General features: G+C 53.3%; 1 protein-coding gene across 2 annotated transcripts in view; it reads left to right on the plus strand.

Moving 5' to 3' along the window:
• Positions 1-383: 383 nt before the first annotated feature.
• The window catches only part of LOC142303903 (disintegrin and metalloproteinase domain-containing protein 33-like), a 119,925-nt gene continuing 101,409 nt past the window's right edge, over positions 384-18,899 (plus strand). For both annotated transcript variants that reach the window (XM_075345770.1, XM_075345777.1), the window contains exon 1: positions 384-546. In XM_075345770.1, the coding sequence (XP_075201885.1) occupies positions 435-546 (112 nt within the window). In that variant the 5' untranslated portion in view covers positions 384-434. The remainder of the gene's footprint in view (positions 547-18,899) is intronic.

The following is an 18,899-nucleotide window of genomic DNA, read 5'->3' on the forward strand; positions in this document are numbered from 1 at the left end:
AATTTTCTGTATAGGTTTATGGGGTATGAATACTTTTTCAAGGCTCTGTATATACAGTGTACCCTTATATACATGCCCATGCACGGGGCGGGGGCTCATTTCCCAGGGTCTGTACTTTCTTCTGGAGATTTCTGCTCTGATAAATGCAGCTGAACTTCTCAGGAAATGAGGGACCATAATGGGGGCTGCACCCACCCCTGAGCCCTGTAATCTGCTCATCATTTAACCCCTGCAGGGCTGGGTCCGCTCCACAGCTGGATTCCTACAGCTGCAAGGCTTCGAGGAGGGGCCTGGCCGCAGAATGGGGCTGGATGTGATTAGCTGAGGGGCCGGCAGGCGGAGGGGGAGGAGAAGGCAGAGTATATATATATTTATATATATGCAGAGGCCACTGAGCTGAGCTGGAAGATGAGGGAAAGAGTCACCGATCGGCTATGAGAGCACGCCGGGGGAGCAGACCGCAGCCGGCAGGTCCATGGCTTGGGATATGGACATTCTACATTTGTCTTCTTATGTCCCCTTTAATCTCCACAGAAAAGACTCTCGGTGAGTAACCCCCAAATTCTGCGCTGTCCTCTTATCTTCTGGGCCGGGGAAGGGGGGTCAGGAAAAGTCTGCATCAGTATAGAGAAGGATGGAAAGTGGTAACGGTCACCTGATAGCGATACATCGTCATACCCCCGATACATCGTCATATCCCCCGATACATCGTCATATCCCCCGATACATCGTCATACCCCCGATACATCGTCATATCCCCCGATACATCGTCATATCCCCCGATACATCGTCATACCCCCGATACATCGTCATATCCCCCGATACATCGTCATATCCCCCGATACATTGTCCTATCCCCCGATACATTGTCCTATCCCCCGATACATTGTCCTATCCCCCGATACATTGTCCTATCCCCCGATACATCGTCATATCCCCCGATACATCGTCATACCCCCGATACATTGTCCTATCCCCCGATACATTGTCCTATCCCCCGATACATCGTCATACCCCCGATACATTGTCCTATCCCCCGATACATTGTCTTATCCCCCGATACATTGTCTTATCCCCCGATACATTGTCTTATCCCCCGATACATTGTCTTATCCCCCGATACATCGTCATACCCCCGATACATTGTCCTATCCCCCGATACATTGTCTTATCCCCCGATACATTGTCTTATCCCCCGATACATTGTCTTATCCTCCGATACATTGTCTTATCCCCCGATACATTGTCTTATCCCCCGATACATTGTCTTATCCCCCAATACTTCATTATATTCCCCAATAATTATAATACAGTATAACATAGGACCTGCTGATATAACGCTCTGGAGCTGCAGGGACCGAGATATGAGGACGAATATTTCTAATATTTGGACGCAGAACGGAAGAAGCTGCACTAGTGCCTCCCCAGCGCCTCTCCAGCGTCTCCCCAGCCTCTCCCCAGCGTCTCCCCAGCGTCTCCGCAGCCTCTCCCCAGCCTCTCCCCAGCGTCTCCCCAGTGTCTCCCTAGCCTCTCCCCAGCGCCTCCCCAGTGCCTCCCTAGCCTTTCCCCAGCGTCTCCCCAGCGCCTCCCCAGCATCTCCCCAGCGTCTCCCCAGCGCCTCCCCAGCATCTCCCCAGCGTCTCCCCAGCGCCTCCCCAGCGTCTCCCCAGCGTCTCCCCAGCGTCTCCCCAGCCTCTCCCCAGCGCCTCCCTAGCCTCTCCCTAGCCTCTCCCCAGCCTCTCCCCAGCGCCTCCCCAGCGCCTCCCCAGCCTCTCCCCAGCGTCTCCCCAGCGTCTCCGCAGCGCCTCCCCAGCCTCTCCCCAGCGTCTCCCCAGCGCCTCCCCAGCGTCTCCCTAGCCTCTCCCCAGCGCCTCCCCAGTGCCTCCCCAGCCTCTCCCCAGCGCCTCCCCAGCATCTCCCCAGCGTCTCCGCAGCGCCTCCCCAGCCTCTCCCCAGCGCCTCCCTAGCCTCTCCCCAGCGCCTCCCCAGTGCCTCCCTAGCCTCTCCCCAGCGCCTCCCCAGCGCCTCCCCTTCACCTCCCCAGCGCCTCCCCAGCGTCTCCCCAGCGTCTCCCTAGCCTCTCCCCAGCGCCTCCCCAGCGTCTCCCTAGCCTCTCCCCAGCGCCTCCCCAGTGCCTCCCTAGCCTCTCCCCAGCGCCTCCCCAGTGCCTCCCTAGCCTCTCCCCAGCGCCTCCCCAGCGTCTCTGCAGCGCCTCCCCAGCGTCTCCCTAGCCTCTCCCCAGCGCCTCCCCAGCGCCTCCCCAGCGCCTCCTCAGCGTCTCCCCAATGCTCGCTATGAGATATCGCGCCTCCAGGTTACATCTTTATACATTAGAATTTTGGAGGAAGCCAAACAAAAGGCGTAAACCTCCCTGATCCACCGCCCGTGTACTGCACACCGAGCAACAGAACACAGTGCAGAAGGAAGAGAGCACATATAATGAACTGACACATTGTAACAAAACGAATAAACCTCATATGTTATATGGTGTCCTCTCTCTCCTGTAGAGGGTAAGCTCTTATGGTCAGTGGGGTTCACTCTCCCCAATAGAGTGTAAGCTCTTATGGTCAGCGGTGGTCCTCTCTCTCCTGTAGAGTGTAAGCTCTTATGGTCAGTGGGGTCCTCTCTCTCCTGTAGAGTGTAAGCTCTTATGGTCAGCGGGGTCCTCTCTCTCCTGTAGAGTGTAAGCTCTTATGGTCAGTGGGGTCCTCTCTCTCCTGTAGAGTGTAAGCTCTTATGGTCAACGAGGTCCTCTCTCTCCTGTAGAGTGTAAGCTCTTATGGTCAGTGGGGTCCTCTCTCTCCTGTAGAGTGTAAGCTCTTATGGTCAGTGGGGTCCTCTCTCTCCTGTAGAGTGTAAGCTCTTATGGTCAGTGGGGTCCTTTCTCCTGTAGAGTGTAAGCTCTTATGGTCAGTGGGGTTCTCTCTCTCCTGTAGAGTGTAAGCTCTTATGGTCATAGGGGTCCTCTCTCTCTCCTGTAGCGTGTAAGCTCTTATGGTCAGTGGGGTCCTCTCTCTCTCCTGTAGAGTGTAAGCTCTTATGGTCAGTGGGGTCCTCTCTCTCCTGTAGAGTGTAAGCTCTTATGGTCAACGAGGTCCTCTCTCTCCTGTAGAGTGTAAGCTCTTATGGTCAGTGGGGTCCTCTCTCTCCTGTAGAGTGTAAGCTCTTATGGTCAGCGGGGTCCTCTCTCCCCTGTAGAGTGTAAGCTCTTATGGTCAGTGGGGTCCTCTCTCTCCTGTAGAGTGTAAGCTCTTATGGTCAGCGAGGTCCTCTCTCCTGTAGAGTGTAAGCTCTTATGGTCAGTGGGGTCCTCTCTCTCCTGTAGAGTGTAAGCTCTTATGGTCAGTGGGGTCCTCTCTCTCCTGTCTCTCTCTCCTGTAGAGTGTAAGCTCTTATGGTCAGAGGGGTTCTTTCTCTCCTGTAGAGTGTAAGCTCTTATGGTCAGTGGGGTCCTCTCTCTCCTGTAGAGTGTAAGCTCTTATGGTCAGTGGGGTCCTCTCTCTCCTGTAGAGTGTAAGCTCTTATGGTCAGTGGGGTCCTCTCTCTCCTGTCTCTCTCTCCTGTAGAGTGTAAGCTCTTATGGTCAGCGGGGTTCTTTCTCTCCTGTAGAGTGTAAGCTCTTATGGTCAGTGGGGTCCTCTCTCTCCTGTAGAGTGTAAGCTCTTATGGTCAGCGAGGTCCTCTCTCCTGTAGAGTGTAAGCTCTTATGGTCAGTGGGGTCCTCTCTCTCCTGTAGAGTGTAAGCTCTTATGGTCAGTGGGGTCCTCTCTCTCCTGTCTCTCTCTCCTGTAGAGTGTAAGCTCTTATGGTCAGCGGGGTCCTCTCTCTCCTGTAGGGTGTAAGCTCTTATGGTCAGCGGGGTTCTCTCTCTCCTGTAGAGTGTAAGCTCTTATGGTCAGCGGGGTCATCTCTCTCCTGTAGAGTGTAAGCTCTTATGGTCAGTGGGGTCTTCTCTCTTCTGCAGGGTGTAAGCTCTTATGGTCAGTGGGGTCCTCTCTCTCCTGTAGAGTGTAAGCTCTTATGATCAGTGCGGTCCTCTGTCCCCTGTAGTATATTTCCCCGTTACTCACATTGTTACATTTCTTGCTGGGACTTGTGGTGTCTGTGGTGATACATGATATAACAGAGCGGATGACTCGCTGACCCGGAGCCCCAGAATAATCTAATCCCGGATCACAGCTGCAGTTTGTGGCGTCTGCAGATTCATTACATTTCTGGTTGTTTTATTTTACTCCAGTAACAAGATGTTATGTAGATTAAAAAGTGAGAGTCGTCCCAGGAGCTGACAATCTAATCACCAGCAGGATATCCTGTATGTGCTAGGGTCTGCAGCTGAGGAAGGGGAGATCTTCCTTATCTTGTTTTTATGAAAAGGATTTATTACCTCCTGTATTATACTCCAGAGCTGCACTCACTATTCTGCTGGTGCAGTCACTGTGTACACACATTACTGATCCTGAGTTACCTCCTGTATTATACTCCAGAGCTGCACTCACTATTCTGCTGGTGCAGTCACTGTGTACATACATTACATTACTGATCCTGAGTTACCTCCTGTATTATACTCCAGAGCTGCACTCACTATTCTGCTGGTGCAGACACTGTGTACATACATTACTTATCCTGAGTTACCTCCTGTATTATACTCCAGAGCTGTACTCACTATTCTGCTGGTGCAGTCACTGTGTATATACAGTGCCTTGCGAAAGTATTCAGCCCCCTTGAATTTTTCACCCTTTTCCCACATTTCAGGCTTCAAACATAAAGATAAAATGTTAATGTTCTGGAGAAGAATCAACAACAAGTGACACAATTGTGAAGATGAAGGAAATTTATTGCTTATTTTAAACTTTTGTAAAAAATAAATAACTGAAAATTGGGGCGTGCAATATTATTCATCCCCTGTAAGTGAATCCTTTGTAGCGCCCCCTTTTGCTGCGATTACAGCTGCAGTCTCTTGGGATATGTGTCTATCAGTTTTGCACATGGAGAGGTGAAATTCTCGCCCATTCTTCCTTTGTAAACAGCTGGAGCTGAGTGAGGTTGGATGGAGGCGTTTGTGAACAGCAGTTTTCAGCTTTTTACACAAGTTCTCGATTGGGTTCAGGTCTGGACTGTGACTTGGCCATTCTAACACCTGGATACGGTTATTTGTGAACCATTCCATTGTAGATTTTGCTTTATGTTTAGGATCATTGTCTTGTTGATAGACAAATCTCTGTCCCAGTCTCAGGTCTTTTGCAGACTCCAACAGGTTTTCTTCAAGAATGGTCCTGTATTTGGCTCCATCATCTTCCCATCAATTTTAACCACCTTCCCTGTGCCTGCTGAAGTAAAGCAGGCCCAAACCATGATGCTGCCACCACCATGTTTGACAGTGGGGATGGTGTGTTCAGGGTGATGAGCTGTGTTGCTTTTACACCAAACATATCATTTGGCATTGTGCCCAAATAGTGTGATTTCGGTTCCATCTGAGCAGAACCCCTTCTTCCACATGTTTGGTGTCTGCAGGTGGCTTGTGGCAAACTTTAAACAACACTTTTTCTGGATATCTTTGAGAAATGGCTTTCTTTCTGCCACTCTTCCATAAAAGCCAGATTTGTGCAGTGTAGACTGATTGTTGTGCTATGGACAGGCTCTCCCACCTCAGCTGTAGATCTCTGCAGATCATCCAGAGGGATCATGGGCCTCTTGGCTGCATCTCTGATCAGTCTTCTCCTTGTGTGAGATGATAGTTTGGATGGACGGCCGGGTCTTGGTAGATTTGCAGTGGTATGATTCTCCTTCCATTTCTATATGATCGCTTGCACAGGGCTTCTTGGGAGGTTTAAAGTTGTGGAAATCTTTTTGTAACTAAATCCAGTTTTAAACTTCTCCACAACAGTATCGTGGACCTGCCTGTTGTGTTCCTTGGTCTTCATGATGCTCTCTGCGCTTTACACAGAACCCTGAGACTATCACAGAGCAGGGGCATTATACGGAGACTTGATTACACACAGGGGCTTATATTTATCATCATCAGTCATTTAGGACAACATTGCATCATTCACAGATCCTCAATCAACTTCTGGAGGGATTTGCTGCACTGAAAGTAAAGGGGATGAATAATATTGCACGCCCCAATTTTCAGTTTATTGCACATTTTAAACTTTTTTAAAAAAGAATAAATGTCCTTCCTCTTCACAATTGTGTCACTTGTTGTTGATTCTTCACCAGAACATTAACATTTAATCTTTATGTTTGAAGCCTGAAATGTGGGAAAAGGTTGAAAAATTCAAGGGGGGGCGAATACTTTTGCAAGGCACTGTATATCACTAATCCTGAGTTACACCATGTATTATACTCCAGAGCTGCGCTCACTATTCTCCTTCTTCATAGCTAAATGATCTAGTTTCCCCGTCCTGTTGACTGAATGTACGTTGCTTGTGTTCGTTGCTTGTGTTCGTTATTTGCTCCTTTATACACTGTGCGGGGGGGGGGGCGGGGGGGGGGGGGGTCCTGCTTGCTGACTGTTTCCAATACCGGCCTACACTGGAAGATGTAGTGAACATTGTGTGTCCTGATCCGGAGGTCGCAGCTGTGGATGTGGATGGATTTGGTTCTTCTCAGGAGATGGTGAAATCTGGTGACATGGAACGCATCCCATCATCTATAGTGCTAGGCAGGCATGCTGACGGTCTCCTCCTGTTAGTGAGGGTAGTACAGGCATGCTGACGGTCTCCTCCTGTTAGTGAGGGTAGTACAGGCATGCTGACAGTCTCCTCCTGTTAGTGAGGGTAGTACAGGCATGCTGACGGTCTCCTCCTGTTAGTGAGGGTAGTACAGGCATGCTGACGGTCTCCTCCTGTTAGTGAGGGTAGTACAGGCATGCTGACAGTCTCCTCCTGTTAGTGAGGGTAGTACAGGCATGCTGACGGTCTCCTCCTGTTAGTGAGGGTAGTACAGGCATGCTGACGGTCTCCTCCTGTCAGTGAGGGTAGTACAGGCATGCTGACGGTCTCCTCCTGTTAGTGAGGGTAGTACAGGCATGCTGACGGTCTCCTCCTGTTAGTGAGGGTAGTACAGGCATGCTGACGGTCTCCTCCTGTTAGTGAGGGTAGTACAGGCATGCTGACGGTCTCCTCCTGTTAGTGAGGGTAGTACAGGCATGCTGACGGTCTCCTCCTGTTAGTGAGGGTAGTATAGGCATGCTGACGGTCTCCTCCTGTTAGTGAGGGTAGTACAGGCATGCTGACGGTCTCCTCCTGTTAGTGAGGGTAGTACAGGCATGCTGACAGTCTCCTCCTGTTAGTGAGGGTAGTACAGGCATGCTGACAGTCTCCTCCTGTTAGTGAGGGTAGTACAGGCATGCTGACGGTCTCCTCCTGTTAGTGAGGGTAGTACAGGCATGCTGACAGTCTCCTCCTGTTAGTGAGGGTAGTACAGGCATGCTGACAGTCTCCTCCTGTTAGTGAGGGTAGTACAGGCATGCTGACGGTCTCCTCCTGTTAGTGAGGGTAGTACAGGCATGCTGACGGTCTCCTCCTGTTAGTGAGGGTAGTACAGGCATGCTGACGGTCTCCTCCTGTTAGTGAGGGTAGTACAGGCATGCTGACGGTCTCCTCCTGTTAGTGAGGGTAGTACAGGCATGCTGACGGTCTCCTCCTGTTAGTGAGGGTAGTACAGGCATGCTGACGGTCTCCTCCTGTTAGTGAGGGTAGTACAGGCATGCTGACGGTCTCCTCCTGTCAGTGAGGGTAGTACAGGCATGCTGACGGTCTCCTCCTGTTAGTGAGGGTAGTACAGGCATGCTGACGGTCTCCTCCTGTCAGTGAGGGTAGTACAGGCATGCTGACGGTCTCTTCCTGTTAGTGAGGGTAGTACAGGCATGCTGACGCTCTCCTCCTGTTAGTGAGGGTAGTACAGGCATGCTGACGCTCTCCTCCTGTTAGTGAGGGTAGTACAGGCATGCTGACGGTCTCCTCCTGTTAGTGAGGGTAGTACAGGCATGCTGACGGTCTCCTCCTGTTAGTGAGGGTAGTACAGGCATGCTGACGGTCTCCTCCTGTTAGTGAGGGTAGTACAGGCATGCTGACGGTCTCCTCCTGTTAGTGAGGGTAGTACAGGCATGCTGACGGTCTCCTCCTGTTAGTGAGGGTAGTACAGGCATGCTGACGGTCTCCTCCTGTTAGTGAGGGTAGTACAGGCATGCTGACGGTCTCCTCCTGTTAGTGAGGGTAGTACAGGCATGCTGACGGTCTCCTCCTGTTAGTGAGGGTAGTACAGGCATGCTGACGGTCTCCTCCTGTTAGTGAGGGTAGTACAGGCATGCTGACGGTCTCCTCCTGTCAGTGAGGGTAGTACAGGCATGCTGACTGTCTCCTCCTGTTAGTGAGGGTAGTACAGGCATGCTGACTGTCTCCTCCTGTTAGTGAGGGTAGTACAGGCATGCTGACTGTCTCCTCCTGTTAGTGAGGGTAGTACAGGCATGCTGACGGTCTCCTCCTGTCAGTGAGGGTAGTACAGGCATGCTGACTGTCTCCTCCTGTTAGTGAGGGTAGTACAGGCATGCTGACGGTCTCCTCCTGTTAGTGAGGGTAGTACAGGCATGCTGACGGTCTCCTCCTGTTAGTGAGGGTAGTACAGGCATGCTGACGGTCTCCTCCTGTCAGTGAGGGTAGTACAGGCATGCTGACGGTCTCCTCCTGTCAGTGAGGGTAGTACAGGCATGCTGACGGTCTCCTCCTGTTAGTGAGGGTAGTACAGGCATGCTGACGGTCTCCTCCTGTTAGTGAGGGTAGTACAGGCATGCTGACGGTCTCCTCCTGTTAGTGAGGGTAGTACAGGCATGCTGACGGTCTCCTCCTGTTAGTGAGGGTAGTACAGGCATGCTGACGGTCTCCTCCTGTCAGTGAGGGTAGTACAGGCATGCTGACGGTCTCCTCCTGTCAGTGAGGGTAGTACAGGCATGCTGACGGTCTCCTCCTGTTAGTGAGGGTAGTACAGGCATGCTGACGGTCTCCTCCTGTTAGTGAGGGTAGTACAGGCATGCTGACGGTCTCCTCCTGTCAGTGAGGGTAGTACAGGCATGCTGACGGTCTCCTCCTGTTAGTGAGGGTAGTACAGGCATGCTGACGGTCTCCTCCTGTTAGTGAGGGTAGTACAGGCATGCTGACGGTCTCCTCCTGTTAGTGAGGGTAGTACAGGCATGCTGACGGTCTCCTCCTGTTACTGAGGGTAGTACAGGCATGCTGACGGTCTCCTCCTGTTAGTGAGGGTAGTACAGGCATGCTGACGGTCTCCTCCTGTTAGTGAGGGTAGTACAGGCATGCTGACGGTCTCCTCCTGTTAGTGAGGGTAGTGCAGGCATGCTGACGGTCTCCTCCTGTTACTGAGGGTAGTACAGGCATGCTGACGGTCTCCTCCTGTTAGTGAGGGTAGTACAGGCATGCTGACGGTCTCCTCCTGTTAGTGAGGGTAGTACAGGCATGCTGACGGTCTCCTCCTGTTAGTGAGGGTAGTACAGGCATGCTGACGGTCTCCTCCTGTTAGTGAGGGTAGTACAGGCATGCTGACAGTCTCCTCCTGTTAGTGAGGGTAGTACAGGCATGCTGACAGTCTCCTCCTGTTAGTGAGGGTAGTACAGGCATGCTGACGGTCTCCTCCTGTTAGTGAGGGTAGTACAGGCATGCTGACGGTCTCCTCCTGTTAGTGAGGGTAGTACAGGCATGCTGACGGTCTCCTCCTGTTAGTGAGGGTAGTACAGGCATGCTGACGGTCTCCTCCTGTTAGTGAGGGTAGTACAGGCATGCTGACGGTCTCCCCCTGCAGCTCTGATAGCAGTTGTCCTCTTTTAGTGAGGACATTGATTTTCGCAGCACATGGCGCCCTGGCCTGCATGTGACCGGGAGTGTTGGCATCTTGTGACTGTGGGATGTCAGCTGCCCCCCGGGGTCCGGCCGCTCTATAACAATGTTATGTCTGTTGCTGCAGGGGGCACAGCCCTAACCACCGACAGCTGCTGGAGTCGTCATCCCCAGCCCGAGTCCTCGGGGGACCCTGCACATCATCTGGGGGCAACACGATGAGCGAATATACGGGGGCCATCAACACAATGTATACAATTCTTTTTATAGCACCAACATATTCTGCAGCAGTGTACAATGAGCGGGAACATATGAAGATGGCACAAAGTAACAGAGTTCAGCAGTTACAGGAGCAGTGAGGGTCCTGCTCACAGGCTACAATGGGGGGCACAATAGGGGGAAACGCGCTCGTCATGTGCGGTGCGGACATCAGAGTAATAAATAGGGGTCTTCATAGAAAACTGCAGGATCCATCATCAGCCGGGGTTTGATGTGGAGACAGATGAGGAGGGAGCAGGAAAGTGAGGAAGGGGCAACGGGGAGAGTTAGGTTAGTGGGGGAGGTGAGCGGTCGAGATATGTTTTTAAAGCAGACTTAAGAACGCAGGGATAAGTCATCGTCTGGGGTACTGCATTCCAGAAAACTGGCGCAGCATGAGAGAAGTCCTGGAGCCGAAAGTGGGAGGGTCAAATTATTGAGGATGTTAGTCTTACATCACTTACAGAACAGAGAGAATGGGTAGGATAATGTACAGAGATGAAGAGGAGATGTAGGGGGGTGCAGAACTGTAGAGAGGATGGGTGGGTGATAGACAGAGATGAGGAGGAGATGTAGGGGGGTGCAGAACTGAGGAGAGGACGGGTATGATAAAACAGAGATGAGGAGGAGATGTAGGGGGGTGCAGAACTGAGGAGAGGACGGGTATGATAAAACAGAGATGAGGAGGAGATGTAGGGGGGTGCAGAACTGAGGAGAGGACGGGTAGGTGATAGAGATGAGGAGGAGATGTAGGGGGGTGCAGAACTATGGAGAGGACAGGTATGATAGACAGAGATGAGGAGGAGATGTAGGGAGGTGCAGAACTGAGGAGAGGACGGGTAGGTGATAGAGATGAAGAGGAGATGTAGGAGGGTGCAGAACTATGGAGAGGACAGGTATGATAGACAGAGATGAGGAGGAGATGTAGGGGGGTTCAGAACTGTAGAGAGGATGGGTGGGTGATAGACAGATATGAGGAGGAGATGTAGGGAGGTGCAGAACTGTGGAAAGGATGGGTAGGTGATAGACAGAGATGAGGAGGAGATGTAGGGGGGTTCAGAACTGTAGAGAGGATGGGTGGGTGATAGACAGATATGAGGAGGAGATGTAGGGAGGTGCAGAACTGTGGATAGGATGGGTAGGTGATAGACAGAGATGAGGAGGAGATGTAGGGGGATGCAGAACTGTAGAGAGGATGGGTGGATGATAGACAGAGATGAGGAGGAGATGTAGGGGGATGCAGAACTGTAGAGAGGATGGGTGGATGATAGACAGAGATGAGGAGGAGATGTAGGGAGGTGCAGAACTGTGGAAAGGACAGGTAGGGTGATAGAGATGAAGAGGAGATGTAGGACAGTGCAGAACTGTGGAGAAGACAGGTAAGACAGTAAGAGGAGGAAGCCTAAGACTGAATCCTGAGGAACACCAACAGTAACAGGAGGAGACCTAGGACTGATCCCTAAGAAACCTTGACAGTAACAGGAGGAGACCTAGGACTGAGGAACTGCGACAGTAAGAAGAGAGGATCTAGGACTGAACCCTGAGAAACGCCGACAGTAAGAGAAAGGGTCCTAGGAGGATCCTCACTCCTGCATTAGAGATTGAGCTGAAGTACCAGTTATGACCACTACACTCCCTGACAGAAGTTCTGTCACTTTCCCATGTTATGTAAATAAAAGCTTATAACCTGACGTTAAATTCATCCATTGGTTTTATAAATTACTCTTTTGAGAGCTGAAACCCTCCCAAATTTGGTTTAGGTTATGAAAATAAAGTTGCTGCAAAGCTGAAATATTGATCATTTAATTAACACAGAAAGGTCAGATTTTGGTAAGACAAAAGTTTTGTCGCCTTGTCATATAATGCACCCAATCCTAGTTTACATCCTCACCTGTGCTTACTAAATGATCAGTTAATTACTGGGTGTGTATAAAAAGAAACCCAGCATCCCAGACCTTCAGTTGAACTGCAACTTGACCTCTGACAACATGCCAAAAATCCACCCTGCGACCAAAGCCTTGATTATCAAGAGGCTGAAGACCAGATCCACTGCAGAGGTGGCTGCACCTTTAATGTGTCTCAGCGTCAAGTACAAAGAATTAAAAAAAAATTGAAGAGACTGGAGATGTTTTTGACAAGCCCAGGTCCGGCAGATCCCGCAAGACAACTGCTCAGGAGGAACGTTTGTTGGTTAGAAAATCCAAAGCCAGCCCCTCTTCCACTGCAGCAGAGCTCCAACAGGCCTGGTCACCTCAAGTCCATGTGTCAACTAGAGGATTCTGTCTCGAAATGGCCTCCATGGTTGAATCAGTGCACAGAAGCCGGTGAAAGGCAATTAAAAAAACATGTGGCATTTGCCAAGTCCCACAGCCTGCTAAACAGATGGACGCTCGAAAAGTGTCAGAAGGTGGATTTCCCTGGTGAATCTTCAGTTGAATTACACCACAGTCTCCACAAATACTGCAGGAGACCTACTGGAGCCCGTATGGATCCAGAAAACAGGTAAGTTTGGTGATGGAAAGATCATGGTTACATTCAGTATGGGGGTGTGCGAAACATCTGCAAGGTGGAAGGCAATATCAATAGCCAAAAATATCAAGACATATTAGCTACCTCTTACATTCCCAATCATAAAAGGGGTCAAATTCTGCAGCAGGATGGTCTCTGTCACAAACCACCGGGGGGGTCACTCAGAAATCCCCCGCGCTGGCTACCAGTACGTCACAATCGGGGGGGTAACAAGTGGGGGTCACCCCTCCTTTATACCTCCCGACCGACAGACAGAGCACGTGACGCGCTCTCTAGCGCCCCTCTTATAGTCAGGCCAATTATGGAATTGCCCGACAATAAGCAAGGAGGCCGCTATACTACTTATGCCGATTATTGAAGGGTCCCCGGTGAGAGTAGGGTATATATTCCCCCGACCTCCGCGGGCGGAATATATAAAATCTCCCCGAATCTCACTGGCCTCCCCACAATAATCCTTGGCACAACTCGCTGCCACCAACCGCTTCACGGTAACTATTAGCCGAACACACAGACGTGGGATTCAAGATCGAGATAACAGAACAGCCCAAGATTAATTATATAATTTAATCAGCCTAAAGCACACTAGAACTACAATATATACAATAGGGAATCTACAGAATATACAGTTATGTCAGAGTACAGTTACAGATAAAGCATGGTTTACAAACAGGCATACACAGTTCCAGCAGTTACCTTGTTGCGTCTGGCCACAGGGGGGCGCTGTACCCAGGTTTCTAGGATCCTTCCCACAGATGTTTCCTACACGTGCCCCCAGCGAAAAGAACCTTGGAAAATGGCCGAAGTAGGGTTATCAACCTGGGCACATCCAGGTCCCCTCCTACCTTAGTGACCTCACAGGGAAGCACTGCTCCACCCCTGGCTTGAGTTATGGACAATCCACAACATGGAATATGGGCCATAACTTTGCCTGGGAGCGTCGTAGGCGGACGCCAATGCTCTCATTGTGACAGTTATGAATTTAGCTACAGAACGAGGGGACTCATGACCTGTCTGCCAGTTCCCCATTGGCTGATATCACGCCTGGGGCATTTCCCAATGTCCTGCTCCCATAAAAAGGGTGTGCCAGCATCGTCCGCATGCGGAGACACCATTTTTATGGTTGCCATATTTATCGGAAATATGGCTTGCGAGATATGAACCATTTTTTACTGGAGTCGTTCTGTCTGGCTATTTCCATAGCCTTGCTAACTAGCTAGCAGCTCCTACTACAGGGTGACGGCAGGGAGTCATCCTGTGTCCATTGTTCCCACACCACCTCATCTCCATATCACAGGACATGGCCATGGAGGTGTAAGTGGAACACTGAGAACAAGAAGGGAGGGGGCACTGCCAGGGAGTGATGAGGGATTATGACTGGAGTCATAATTCATCTTCATATCCCGGGATTTGCCTCACACCTCCCCCCTTTTGAGGGCGCTAGGGGGCAGCACACTCCAGTGTTCCCCCGTGCGCCCGTCCGCGACCTCTCCTTGTCGGGACAGCCCGTCTGCGTTACCGTGGTCACGGCCCCTTTTGTGGCGAATGGTGAAGTTGTATTGCTGGAGCGCAAGGCTCCATCGCAACAATCGCCCATTCGTCCCAGAGACGGTGTGCAACCAGCTGAGGGGATTGTGGTCCGTCTCCACGATGAAGTGGCGCCCGTATAGATAGGGTTGCAGACGCTGCAGGGCCCACACTATGGCCAGGCACTCCTTCTCCATCGTGGAATAGGCAACTTCCCTTGGTAACAGCTTCCTGCTCAGGTACAAGACTGGGTGCTCTTGGCTCGCAGAGTCCACCTGGCTGAGCACCGCACCGAGGCCGAAGTCACTGGCGTCGGTCTGTACTACAAACGGCCGCGTGAAGTCGGCTGCCTGTAGCACGGGCGGGCTGGACAGGGCGTCCTTTAGGGCCCGGAAGGCTGTCTCGCAGTCCATTGTCCAATCGACTGCAGAGGGCAGCTTCTTCTTGGTGAGGTCCGTCAAGGGCTTTGCCAGGCTACTATAGCATGGAACAAACCTCCTATAGTACCCAGCGGTCCCCAAGAAGGACATCACCTGCTTCTTGGTCCTGGGGGTGGGCCAGGATGCGATGGCTTCCACTTTCTCAGGCTCGGGCTTCAGTGTTCTCCCACCTACCCGGTGACCGAGGTACTGGACCTCGCTCATGGCCAGCTGACACTTCCCCGGCTTGATGGTCAAACCTGCCCGGTGGATCCGCCTGAGCACCTGTGCTAGATGCTCTAGGTGGTCCTCCCAGGTGGGACTGAAGACGGCAATGTCATCCAGGTACGCGGCCGCGTACCCTTCAAGTCCCTTGAGCAGGGTGTTGACCATCCGCTGGAAAGTGGCAGGGGCATTCCTCATCCCGAATGGCATCACCGTGGACTCGTACAGTCCAAATGGGGTAATAAAGGCAGAGCGTTCCCTGGCCTTGCGAGTCAGGGGGATCTGCCAATATCCCCGGCCAACTGATCGAGCAGGTCATCGATGCGTGGCATTGGGTACGCATCGGCGACCGTGACCGCATTGAGCCCCCTGTAGTCCACGCAGAACCGAGTGGTTCGGTCCTTCTTAGGGACGAGGACTACAGGCGAGGCCCAAGCGCTGTTGGATGCCTGGATCACCCCCAGCTTCAGCATCTCGTCAATCTCCTGGCGCATGTGTTGCTGCACCTCCAGGGAGACCCGATATGCTGAACGCCGGATCGGGGGATGATCCCCAGTGTCCACGTGATGGACAGCCAAGTCAGTCCTTCCGGGCTGGTTGGTAAACAACCCCCGGAAGGGGAGGAGGGTGGCCCACAGCTGGGACCGTTGGTCTTCCAAGAGCTGGTGGCCAACCTCCACATCCTCAATGGATCCGCCTGCCCTAACCTGGGCTAGCATATCCAAGAGGGTTTCCGCTTCTCCCTCCTCGGGCAGGTTGCACACGGGGAGCGCACATGCCTCCCGCTCATGATGTGCCTTCATCATGTTCACATGGAAGGGCTTCCGCCTTCCACGGGCAGGGTCCAGGGTGACCAGGTACGTTACAGGGTTGAGCTGCTGGTACACGAGGTATGGGCCTTCCCAGGCTGCCTGAAGCTTGTCCTGTGGTACGGGGACCAGTACCCACACCTTTTGACCCACTTGGTAGGTCCTCTCACAAGCGTTCTGGTCGTACCAACGCTTCTGATCGGCCTGGGCTTGAGCCATATTGTCGTGTACCAGTTGCGTCAAGGCCTGCATTTTGTCCCGGAAGCGCACGACATACTCGATAACCGACACTCCAGGGGTGGCCAAATCCCCTTCCCAAGCCTCTTTCACCAGAGCCAGGGGGCCCCGCACACGTCGCCCGTACAGGAGCTCAAACGGTGAGAATCCTGTTGAGGCCTGTGGAACCTCCCGGTAAGCAAATAACAGGTGTGGGAGATACCGCTCCCAGTCACGCCCATGGGAGTCGACCAACATCTTAAGCATCTGCTTTAAGGTGCCATTAAACCGCTCGCACAGGCCATTAGTCTGTTGATGGTACGGGCTGGCCACCAGATGTCGCACCTGGACTTGCTTACAGAGGGCCTCCATCAGCTGGGACATGAATTGGGTCCCCCGGTCAGTGAGCATTTCCTGGGGAAAACCCACTCGGGAGAAAATCTCCAGCAATGCGGTGGCCACCTTGTCAGCCCGAATGGACGACAAGGCCACTGCTTCTGGGTACCGGGTGGCATAGTCCACTACCGTCAGTATGAAGCGTTTCCCGGAGCTGCTGGGGATGGCCAGCGGGCCGACCAGATCCACAGCCACCCTCCTGAAAGGCTCATCGATGATTGGCAGAGATACCAGTGGGGCTTTGGGGCGTGGCCCCGCCTTCCCCACTCTCTGACAGGTTTCACACGAACGGCAGTAGGCAGCCACATCGGCCCCCATTTTTGGCCAGTAGAAATGCTGGTTTAACCTGGCCTTGGTCTTAGCGATCCCTAGGTGTCCGGCCATCGGAATCTCATGTGCGATCCGCAACAACTCCGTCCGGAACGGATAGGGTACCACCAACTGTCGGTCCCTGGGCCACGCCTCCGGCGAACCCTGCTGGACCGTGGCCCGGTACAGCCGTCCTTGGTCCCAGACCACTCGCTCCGGGTCCGAGTCCGAGGGAGGCTGTGCCGCCTGCTCCTTAAGAGCTTTCAGGCTGTCGTCAGCTTCTAACGCTGCCTGAAACCCCTGACTAGATGTGGCCAGAATCGACGAGACTGTCACATCTTCAGTCAGTACCCCGGGACCTGTGTCCTGGCCTCCACCTGACTCGGCTGCCACTTGGTCAGAAGGGGAAGAGCTATCGGACCTCCGGGAGGCCCCTTGGCTTCCAGCACTCCCACTGCGGGTGACAGCGGCCACAGCCGCTGCGACCGTGGGTCGTGCCTGCTCCTCCTCCGTTCCTGACCAAGTCGCCGGTTCAGGCAGACCTACCTGGCTTCCTGACACCCCGGTTGTGGGGGAACCATGCACCGAGATCTTACCTGGGAGCACTTCCGCTCCTGGACCGGCCCCAATCTCACCTGCCTGTTCCCCTCCTGCAGCAACAGAACCCCGCTGTGAAATCTCTGGGGACCCCACATTTGCTGTGGTAGCCCTCACCCCACACACTGGTCCTCCCCCTGCAGCACCCTGCTCTCTGCTTATCCCTGCAGAGGGCAACAGATCCCAGCTCACAGGCTGGTTACTTGTAGAGGCATTGTCACACCTTTCTCTGACCCCCTCCCCTGTCACAGCTGCAGCTGAGTGTGTGTCTATGGTGTCTATGCAAGCAGAAATATCAGAGTTCACTCCCTCCTCCCTTACATCATTCATAGATAACACATTAACATTGTTAGGAGTCATGTCAGTACGGGCTGAAGGTTCAGCCCTTGGGGGGGGCCCAAACTGGGAGGTTATCTGCCCCAAATCTGTCCCAAGTAGCACGTTTGCAGGGATCCGATCAGTTACCCCCACCTCCCTCACCCCTCGCCCTGCGCCCCAGTCCACATAAATGTCAGCAACAGGCAGCGCCGGGTCAATGCCTCCAATCCCGGAGACAGCGAGGGTTTTTCCAGGGATCAAGTCTTGGGGGGACACCATCTCAGGCCGCACCAGAGTCACCTCCGAGGCGCTGTCTCGCAGTCCTATGGTCACAGACCGGCCGACGGTGACAGGTTGGAAGCTGTCCAGGGACCTACCACCACCCCCACCCACACAATACACCTTGGGCGGCCCTTGGGACGGGGACGGAGCCGGGGCCTTGGGACGCTGAGGGCACATGGCCTTGAAGTGTCCAGGTAGGTTGCACTGGTGGCACCGTCTTGGTTCCGCCACGGGCCTGGAGAGGGGAGTTGAGGGGGACACCCCCTGCAGTCTAGGGGCAGGTGGGGCAGTCGCCGAATTCATCTTACCCCCTCTCCAGGTGCTGCTGGTGGCCGCTCTCCTGGCCTCAGGGGCCCGGTTGTTGGTGTAGTCATCGGCCAGGGCAGCTGTAGCCGTGGACCCCTTTGGCTTCTGGTCTCGGATGAACTGGCGGAGATCCTCAGGGCAGTTCCACAAGAGTTGCTCCGTGATGAACAAGTCCAGGATCTCCGGTCCGGTGGAAAGCTGCAGGCCTTGGGTCCAGTGGTCGGCAGCTTGGGCAAGTGCCCGCCTGTGGTCAGCCCAGGAGTCCTTTGGTCCCTTCTGTAGGCTCCGGAACTTCTTGCGGTAGGACTCTGGGGTGAGGTTGTACTGTTGGATCAGGGCCCGCTTGATGGTGTCGTAGCCCTGATCTGCCTCAGCAGGCAAGTCCCCAAGGATATCCAGGGCCTTACCCCTTAAACGGGGGGTCAGGTATTTGGCCCACTGCTCCTTGTCCAGATGGTGCTGCAAGCAAGTCCGTTCAAAAGCAGTCAAGAAAGAGTCCAAGTCTCCATCCTTCTCCAGCACTGGGAAGTCCTCAACACGGACCTTTGGAAGTTTGGTGTCTCGAAGGTCACATGTGGCTGATGAGGGCCGGAGCTGAGCTAGCTGCAGCTGGTAGTCACGGTCTGCCTGTCGCTCTCGCTCTTCACGCGCTGCCTGCCGCTCTCGCTCCGCAGCCTCACGCTCTGCGTGCCGCTCCGCAGCCTCAGCGTCACGCGCTGCCTGCCGCTCTGCCCTGCGCTCTGCCAGGAGTTCCTTGTAGCCCTTCTGGTCTCCAGCCTGGAGAAGGGCCATAGCCATTTGAAGAAGGCTATCCGAGCCTCCCAGGCTCGGTGGAATGGCACGTGGTGATCTGCGGCACGCTGCAG

This window comes from Anomaloglossus baeobatrachus, chromosome 1, assembly GCF_048569485.1.
Source record: "Anomaloglossus baeobatrachus isolate aAnoBae1 chromosome 1, aAnoBae1.hap1, whole genome shotgun sequence".
Taxonomy (NCBI): Eukaryota; Metazoa; Chordata; class Amphibia; order Anura; family Aromobatidae; genus Anomaloglossus; species Anomaloglossus baeobatrachus.